This window comes from Ahaetulla prasina, chromosome 3 (genome assembly GCF_028640845.1).
Source record: "Ahaetulla prasina isolate Xishuangbanna chromosome 3, ASM2864084v1, whole genome shotgun sequence".
NCBI classification, from domain to species: Eukaryota; Metazoa; Chordata; class Lepidosauria; order Squamata; family Colubridae; genus Ahaetulla; species Ahaetulla prasina.
Window position 1 is genome coordinate 201578280 of NC_080541.1, and position 10141 is coordinate 201588420.

Here is a 10141-nt window from a genome sequence, read left to right on the forward strand (position 1 = left end):
TTAAATCAAATAATATATTCTGATTTTCTAGGATCAGACTGCAAATAATGTTGCCATCATTTTCTGTTATACAAAGGTGTCCCTTACAGAACACTGTAGCTCAATTATTTTCTGTCTAAATATGAATTAGAAAAATCCAGCTATACGAGACAAAGCAAATCATAAATGCCCAAATCCTACTGGCACAGACAAACGGAGAGCTCCATTACTTACAATGTTGGACCTTTTCTTAAAATCAGTTAATGGTTTCCCTCAGTTTTAAACTACTCAAGCTTTGCTGTGCTTTCTCTTAAGTTTATACGAAAGAGGTTGAAGTTACAGTCTGGAGTAGAAACTTTATCATTTGTGAATTATGCATAAGAGAAGTTCAGGTGTAGTCAGAAAAAAATGAATATGGAAATAATATTAGAAGAAAGTAATATGTAAATTTAAGTCATGCTCATTTATTCCTAAACTGTACTCTTGAATTACTATAATTTTGTGCTAGATATTCATTAAACACCATCTAATTTTGTTGTTTAGGGATTATGTGTCAATTGTGTAAGTAGCCTAATCTGCGAATAGTCATTTCTTCCTATTTTCTCCCTTTATATCACTATAGGCAGTCAACGCTCTTAAGGCAGAACGAATTGGCCATGGCTACCACGTCTTTGAGGATGAACAGCTTTACAAACAGTTGTTGAAACAAAATATACATTTTGAGGTAATAGAATATCTTCTGCAAATCTCTGTATGTACTTCCTTAACAACTTTTAAAAACAAAGAAAAGTATAATTGTTTTATACTGAATCAGAACACTAATCAATCTGCTTTTCTCTGCTTTTTTCTGCCTTCCTTAGAAATGCTGAAGTTTGAATGAGGAACTTTTGAAATAAAATCTTGTGGTTTTACCCTGAATTAGTATGAAATTTATTTTGCAGTACAGCATGTATATCATCAATCTTCATAAAAGAAAACACTTCTAAGCCTGTAATTTTTAAAAAAATCAACTTTATTAAGTTTTTTTAAAAGATAAAATACAAATTAAAAAAGAAACATTAAAAGAAGGGTGAGGGGATTAAAAGGGGGGGGGAATTAAAAAGTGACAAAAGAAGAACATAAAAAGGATTTCCAACCTTCTTCAGTACAAATTAAAATATAATAACCTCTTTCTCTAAATTATAACAAAAACATCATATAAACAGTATAGAAACAAAATAATCCAAATTCTCCTAAAACTACTTAATAACTACTTATTCTAAATTTAACCATAAACCTTAAAATATACAATCTATATATTGAATCATTATAATATACCAATATTTCTATAATCATAAATCTAATTATCAAATAATAAACTTTTATTTTTATCTTTCTCAAGCAAAAAATTCAAAAGTCCTCTCAAGTAAAACCAAGTAAATAAACTTTTATCTTTCATCAAAGTAGTCAATTTTGTCATCTTTGTCAGTTCCATTAGTTTTGCAATCCACTCTTTATTTGTGGGCAAATAAGAAATAAGGTTAAATAAGTAAATAGTGAAAATGGCATGTGGACAAATTTGGAAACTATTCCATCTGGATACATTGCTTTTTTTTTTAACTTACATTTTTAAGGCCCCCTTTTAAGGCAATTGATTTGTTAGGCCTGCAGTTAGCTACAAAACAATAGCACAGAAAGTGCAATTGTTAAATGCAAGCATGTTGCATTTAATTCTACAGTAGTACCTTGGTACTCATTTTTAATTGATTCTGGGAGGTGCAATGAGTACCAAACTAATTTTTCCCATAAGGAATAATGTAGTGAATCATAAGGCAGCTAACACTGAAAAGTTCTAACTTGTGCATTCACTACCAAACTAACGAGGAGTATCAGGATAAAATTTTTGTGTCAAAAGGCACTGAGTACTAAATTGATTAGTTTCAAAGCAGTTGAATACCAAGGTCCCATTGTATACAGTGTTATGTAAAGGGTGTGTCAGTTTCTGTTCATTTAGAGGTTCATTGACACCTACAACCTGACAGGGAATATGTAAACTTTTGGATGCTTGCCTTATGTACAAGATATACACAGTGCAAGCCTGATCCTTATTTGTCACACTGCAGGTTATAAATATACTGTCCTATGTGTAAACCTGATTGCTTAATGAAAGAAAACTATACTAACATTTCATGTGTTATTGTTTTGCTTTTGGGGATATCACTAAAGTATATCTGTGTCTACAGTATGATACCAAGAGACAAATCCATATGTTAGAGCCATCATATATAACTAGAATGATAAGATGGCTGTCAGATCCATACTGGTATATTTGACTGCAAATAAAAGGTGTAAATGAACTCTCTTGACAAACATGATTTAGTTCTTGGTCTGTATCTGACTGATCTCAAATCTTTGAATTAACTATCCTTTAACTGGCATTAATCAATTATTCTTTTTATAACTGACAACAGTTCATTCTTAATTAGATAGATGTAGCTTATTCCATAATCTTTCCATGAATAGTCTGTAGAAATTGATTGCGGTGGTATAGATTAATAATAACAAATGCATCATGTGCATTTTTCAGTTCAGATGTTCACTTTACATGAAGTGGTTCAGATGATTTTATAAGCAATATTTCAGGATGAACAAAAATGGATTATTTGATCTGAATCTGTATATAGAATTACTCTCGGTTGTTACAAGCTTTTTATAGAAAACATATTCTCCCTCAAGTAACATTTTCATTTTATTATTTTAATAAATATTTATTAACATAAAACACTTTAAAAGAGATCTATATTGAGCATCTTTATTTCTCTCTGCTTAAATATATAGCTCTGTCCTTGGTCCAGTCATCTCACTGGAGCATGTAAAACCAGCTTCGAAGAACATCCTGTAATAAGGTAAGTATTGTTGTTATTACTATAATTATTTCAAATAAACTATACTTCAGCTCACTTATGTTTCCTTTTGATTACTTTTTGAATTTGCAACTGTGTTATAAATATTTTGAAAAGCTAGCAGCACCATTTTAGATTTTGATAAATGTGTAGAAGAATGCAGTAGGAAAGCTGACCATATATATTTCCATCCATGGATCATTTAACATTTCCATTTTTGTCTTTCCAGATTTATGAAGGATGGTGCAAATTATTCCTTGAATTCAGATGATCCACTCATTTTCAGATCCACAATTGACACAGACTACAGAATTGCTCGAGATCACATGAAGTTTACAGAAGAGGAATTCAAGAAATTGGTAAGTTGGTCTGCTTTTCATATTGGCAATACTTTGCCCTTCATGTAATGTCCGGCTTGTTTTGATCTGTTTGTGTTAAAGTGAAACCTTCCTAATACATTTAAATTGAAGATGTAGACATGTTAATCTTTTCAAGGTTTTTAGAAATGGAAATAAAGACACCAAACATGGTGGTCACATCAAGACCATACTCTGGAGAATAGAAGGGACTTTTTACCATACTCCATTTGTAGAGAAATGCTAATATTCTTACCATTTAAATACATCCTTCAGGTAATGGCTTCTTATGTAATCATATACCCATTGTGCCAAGGTATTTCTTAATATATAGCCATTTCTGTATGCCATATGGACCTTCATGTATTCACAAACACTGTCAGCTGAAAACTTGAATTAAAAAATCTCACAATTCCCTTGGATATATTTACTCCTAATCTGAAATACTTAAGAAATTGGAATTAATTAAGAAATTAATGCTCAGAAAATTATGTAGGCTCATTAGCACACTATTGTTTCTTGTTCATTTCAGATGATATTATACTTTATTATGGTTATTTTCCCTGTCTTTTTACTTGATGTGTGGGTTGGATATTTTTTTTTCTTCCTTAAAATATTTTCATTGATAATCCTCAGATTTTTGTTCTATCCTAACAGTCATATCTTATTTCTGATAAATCTCTGCATATTCACAGACATTTTGTTTTGGTATATTGGATTGTTTAAAAAATAATTATTATTGATATAATATTTTCCATGGCTCTTTGCAATTTATATGGCTTTCTACAATAGATGAAAGGCTACATTTGACCCCAATTTAATTGCTTTCAAAATTAAAAGATGCAACTTGTTAACACCATATGTTAACTTTGTTCTAAATCAGTTAACCCAAGTATCTGGCTTGGTACAACACACTGAACTATGTTGTTGTTAGTTGCGAAGTTGTGTCCGACCCATCGTGACCCCATGGACAATGTTCCTCCAGGCCTTCCTGTCCTCTACCATCCACTGTAGTCCATTTAAGCTCACACCAACTGCTTCAGTGACTCCATCCAGCCACCTCATTCTCTGTTGTCCCATTCTTCTTTTGCCCTCAATTGTTCCCAGCATTAGTCTCTTCTCCAGTGAGTCCTTCCTTCTCATTAGGTGGTCAAAGTATTTGAATTTCATCTTCAGGATCATAGGTGTTGTTCAGGATATGCATAGGTGTTCAGGATATGCATAGGTGTTATGGAACACAATAGGCTAAAATAGCAATAGCATTGAAACTTATATACCACTTCACAGTGCTTTACAGCCCTCCCTAAGAAGTTTACAAAACCAGCATATTGCCAACAATTTTACTGACATAGGAAGGTTGGAAGATTTAGTCAAGCTTGAGCTGATCAGGATCGATTGCTGGCGGTCAGCAGAATTAGTCTGCAATACTGCATTCTAACCAATGCGCCCCCACAGCTCAACCAAAATATGATTGGAAAGTTTGTAGTTTAATATCCCATGACCTCACTGTTATTGAGTTTGCATTACTGCAGACATAGAGCATTTTGCTGAGTAATAGGACTTTAAAACTTTCTATTGTTTTGGGCTGCTGCCAGTGAATCTCCTAATTGCTTAAATGATCTTGGTAGCCGTAACAGAAGAACAAACAGCATATTGGATTCTGAAGAATGCTATCAGTCTATAAGTTTGTACTGGGTTACTTATTTGCTTTGCCCAAATGTAAAAGCAGTCAAATCCACAGGATGTGGTCTAAGATAGATAGATAGATAGATAGATAGATAGATAGATAGATAGATAGATAGATAGATAGATAGATAGATAGATAGATAGATAGATAGATATTTGTTTTCTGAGGTTTTCACGGGTGTTTGTATATAGGTCTTTGGTTGTTCGGGTTTTCTCCCGTGTAAAATTGGTAGTGTCTTGGCGACGTTTTGACGAAGTCTCATTCGTCATCTTCAGGTTTCAGCTTCGTGCTGGGAGCAATGTGCGATCGCAACTGTTTCTTCCTTTTAACTGCTAGTGGGGGTTTGAACTGATTGGGTGGGAGCTTGGCTGTGCTCTGATTGGATGGGGGTTTTTTTGTGCTCTGATTGGATGGGGGTGTGTCCTGTTTGGGTGGGGGCTTGGTTGTGCTTCATCGAAACGTCACCAAGACACTTCCAATTTTACACGGGAGAAAACCCGAACAACCAAAGATATATATATATGTTTTAAAACGCTTAGCTGATGAACAACACCTAAAAACCGAACTACACACTCTCACAAATGTACTAACATCCAATGGATTCCAGAGAAATAAAATTACCAAACTAATCCAAAAAGAACCCCCCACTAAAATCCAAGACAGAGAACAAGAAAACGGCACAGCCCTCCTCCCATATATAAAAGGCACCACAGACAGAATCAGCAAGATCCTCCACAAACATAACATCAAGACAGCATTCTGCACAAACCAAAAAATATCCACCATCCTAAGAAACCCCAAAGACAAAATTGAGTTAGAAAATCAAGGAGTATATGAAATCCCATGCACCGCCTGCCCCATCACATACATCGGACAAACCAACAGAAGAATAAGTGCACGCATTGAAGAACACAAGAACTCAGTCAAAAAAGAGGAACCAACTTCTTCCCTGGTCCAACACCTTAAAGCCACAGGACACGATATTGACTTTAAAAAGACCAGAACTATCACCAAAACTGAACACTTTAACAACAGAATAATCAGAGAAGCCATCGAGATAGAAAAATGCCCACACAGCATGAACAAACGAGATGATACCTCCCGCCTACCAGCCATTTGGAAACCCGCCCTTATTGACAAACGAGTCCCTAACACAAGGAATGACACCAGACCCACACTCACGAGGTCCACACAGGATGTCACCACCACACATCCACCCAGAAAGCAGACCCAAACCCACACTGATCAGGAAGCACGACCAAGGACCAGAAGCCAGACCGCAGCTGCAACATTAGCCATTTCAAACCCCTCCAATCCATACATGCAGCAGACTGACACCCACTATGAAGATGTAGCACGACCACAAACACGAAGCCAAACAACAGCAATGCAACTCACCAGCTCAAATCCCCCTGCAACTCAGATTAATCTGAGCACAACCAAGCCCCCACCCAAACAGGACACACCCCCAGCCAATCAGAGCACAAAAAAACCCCATCCAATCAGAGCACAGCCAAGCTCCCACCCAATCAGTTCAAACCCCCACTAGCAGTTAAAAAGGAAGAAACAGCTGCAATCACACATTGCTCCCAGAAGCACGAAGCTGAAGCCTGAAGATGACGAATGAGACTTCGTCGAAACGTTGCCAAGACACTTCCAATTTTACGCGGGAGAAAACCCGAATAACCAAAGACCTACATACAAACACCCGCGAAAACCTCAGAAAACATATATATATATATATGTATATGTATATGTATATATATAAAATTTATCTCAGTATTTGAGCAACCTCAGGTGAGCTTTAAATGGGAAAAGTGCTTGCCTAAAACCCCATCTGTTAAATCTGTTTTAGACTTTTTAAAAAACATTCTTTTCATTTTCAAAGATAAAAGTATAGCATTTAAAAACAGCATTGTCAACCATTTAATTAAAATAGTATAGCCCACATTAGTGGAATATGATCAGGCATACCTTCTTCTTCCTTTTACAGAATATAAATGCGGCAATGTCCTGCTTCTTGGAAGAGCAAGATAAAAAGGAGCTTGTGTACAAGCTACATGATGCCTACGGGATGGTAAAAAGCCAAGAATTCTGAACTCTTCTGTACCAGGCATCAGCTTTTTCCTTGACCAATGTTGTGCTTGCCCAAATTCTTTGTTTTGCTTCTTGGAAGACAGTGAGCAAACTTCATATACTTTTGTTTACTTAATAACCACAGAACAGGGCATGTACAAAACAGTATTCTTATGATGGTAGGTATTGTGAGTTTAATTTTATTTTTTTAAAGATGGAATATAAGCTGCTCAGACATCTAGAGATTGGATATAGGGATACATTTATTGCAATTACATTCATTTAAGTTCCATCTCAGGTACACCAAATCAGTAGGCCATTTATTATTTCAAAACTTATCAGTAGGTCAAATGACTGTTTATTTGCAACAGCAAGCAAAGCCTCAGACATTTTTTAAATAATTTTTTTTAAAAAATAATCTGCCTTACTAATTTATCTACAAGTGATGTCTTCTGTGCACTCCTACATTAACAAAAGGAAGAAAGATCGGAAGTATTTTTAGCATTGAATTTTTAAGAGAATCATATTGTGCTCATAAATCTCAAAAAACAAACATACCTTATCATTTAACTTGAATATAGTTCAATCGTATTTTTCTACTTTATTTTACTTACACTAAATAACAGTTCATGTTTTTTCCATTTCATTCATTTCAATGGTATCAAAATATAAAAACAGAATATTTGATCCATGAAAGTTGTATGGGAGAAATTCTTGTAATGCTGATTCAACATTTGCCTTCTCAGAAACCAGTCTTGCCTAAAATGTCTTACGCTGGAGATGTACCATGGGAAAAACAGTATTTTAAAAAATAGAATTGCATAGAATTTCTGTTCATATAGGGATTGTATAGAAATGCATATTTAAAGTTTGTATTCCCACCTATTTACTGAGCCATTTGCCTTGTTTCTTATCTGTACTATACTGTTTAGTTTAACTGGGAGTTATGTGATTTAACTATAGCATACTGACACTTTTATTTTTTTATTGTTGAGACTAACAGAAAGGCAACATTATCTAATGGTGCTCAGTTACTTTGTTTTAACTGGAATAACACCCCCCAAATTTAGACTAAACAGCTAGTACCAAACTGACTATTTTGCTGGATTTTGTTCCCTAAGGAAACTAACAAAATGGTTTAACTGTAAGTGCTTCAGCTTAACTGGACTATGAGGAAAGCTGTAACCAAATATGTAGTGTAATGAAATTATTCTGTTTTGAGCAGGAAAATGCAGTAGCAAATACAAATCTAAATCATAGCAATATAAATCTAAAATCTAAATCATAGCAATATAAAGCCAAGAATTCTCATTCCCAAATAATATGCTAGATGCCTTTAGTAATTGTAACTTTTTTATTTTGCATTAGCTATCTTTGAAGTTCCCATTTATATACTCAGGAATTTAGATCCATGTTTTTATATTAGAGTGTGAAAATTTTGCACATTCAGTGTTTAAGTTGGTATATTATAAAATTCACCTCTTAGATTGATTTACAGTTTTTGTTGCAGAAAACCCAAATATAAGTTCTTAAGGGCTTAGATCACAAGTCTTAGGTGCAAATCATAGTGTTACTTGTTTCTATATTCCTTGTAAGTAGCAACAACATGAAGTTGGAAGTGAGAAATCATTGCAGCCTCAAAGCACAGTAATTTCTGACAGTGAAGAGAGGGTGGCAGCTAAACACTCAACTGCTATTTCAGGAGCAGGTGCACATTTAGTATATTTCAGTTCAGGGAGACAAATCTGTAGCCACTTAAGAATAATTTACTTCATTTTTTTGTTTTCTTTTTCTTCAATCAACAAATCAATCAAACAAATCAACAATTATTTCATTTATTTTATGGTTTCGATATTTCTAGACTTGAGTACTTGTGCTTGGGACATTATGAAAGAGTGCTGAATAAGTGAATAACAGAGATTGCTTGAAAAATTAAGCCAAGTTTTTTGGGGGGTGGGGGGTGGAAATGGAATTAGAAATCTGACATTGCTGCCAGAACTTAAAACATTTAATTTGTAATGTTTTCATATAACTCAGCAAAACTGACCAGAGGGTTAAAACATAGAATCCAAGCCTTTCTTGTACTTCTTATAACTTTCTCTGTATCTTTAGTTATGTAGTATTTCTTGTAATTTGTTAGAGCTTGTCTCTAAACACAAACTGATACTATTATTACTTATTTTGTCTATAGAAATGGTTCTGGTTTGATTTGATTTGGTAATATTTTTTTTTAAGTTTGTAATCAATGCTAAGAACTCGTACATGTTTGTGATACCATGTTGTTGGTGACTAAACATCAAAAGTTTGTCTGAAGAATAGTTTTTACATTAGTGTCGTGTGCAGAGGTGTAGGCTTAGCTATGCATACTACTTATTTCAGAAAACAGCAAGCCAGTATATACTGGTTTATTTGAATGTTAAGTAAGATGTTCTTAATGTCAATAGGCATATCATCTATATTCAAGATTATATAAAAGAATTGTTTTAATATTTTTGTACCACCAGTAAAGAATTATCCTGCTTGTAAATGGTTTTAATATTGTGATCCATGTTCTTGCTGTGTAACACAATATATTCAGAATTCATTTTGAGGAAAGAGCAGAACCTAAATCTTCATTAATGAAATAAAGTCCATTTTTACTTAAAGGTATGTTTCATTTTTGTCTGGCATACCAGAAAAAAACAGTCAAGCCAAAATCAGCTATGATTCTACAAATGAAATAATTAGAAAAACATTAAATGAAAAGTAGGGTATGGGTCTTTGTTTCACCTTTCACTACAAAATAAGTAGATGTTTCATTGTTTTAGTAAAACAAGAAGCAAAAAAACTTTCATTAAGCCGGAAGGGGCCTAAAATTTTAGTATTGCTCTCAGTGACATAACAATATACATTATAGCATGTTTTCTAACAAGACTTAAGCATTTATGAGCATGGCTCACTTTATTAGATGCATAAAGTGCATAATAAAAATTATAAGTTGGAGAAGATGCTACCAGACTCTGATTCTTTGCTACCAGTCGAACTTGATCATCTTCCTACAATGTCTAAATTTACAGAAGTGTATTTGGAATCAGGTGATATTCTTCTCAGTGAAAAATTTTGATTATTATGTGGATACAGCCTAATATAAGAATAGCATTTTTTTGCAGCTACATCAGATT

General features: G+C 33.9%; 1 protein-coding gene across 3 annotated transcripts in view; it reads left to right on the plus strand.

The window, feature by feature from the left end:
* ADA (adenosine deaminase) overlaps nt 1-9625 on the plus strand; it is a 31592-nt gene extending 21967 nt beyond the window's left edge. For all 3 annotated transcript variants that reach the window (XM_058174292.1, XM_058174294.1, XM_058174293.1), the window contains 4 exons: nt 602-703; nt 2797-2864; nt 3091-3220; nt 6898-9625. In XM_058174292.1, coding sequence (XP_058030275.1) covers nt 602-703; nt 2797-2864; nt 3091-3220; nt 6898-7002 — 405 coding nt within the window. In that variant the 3' untranslated portion in view covers nt 7003-9625. The remainder of the gene's footprint in view (nt 1-601; nt 704-2796; nt 2865-3090; nt 3221-6897) is intronic.
* Nucleotides 9626-10141: the final 516 nt, after the last annotated feature.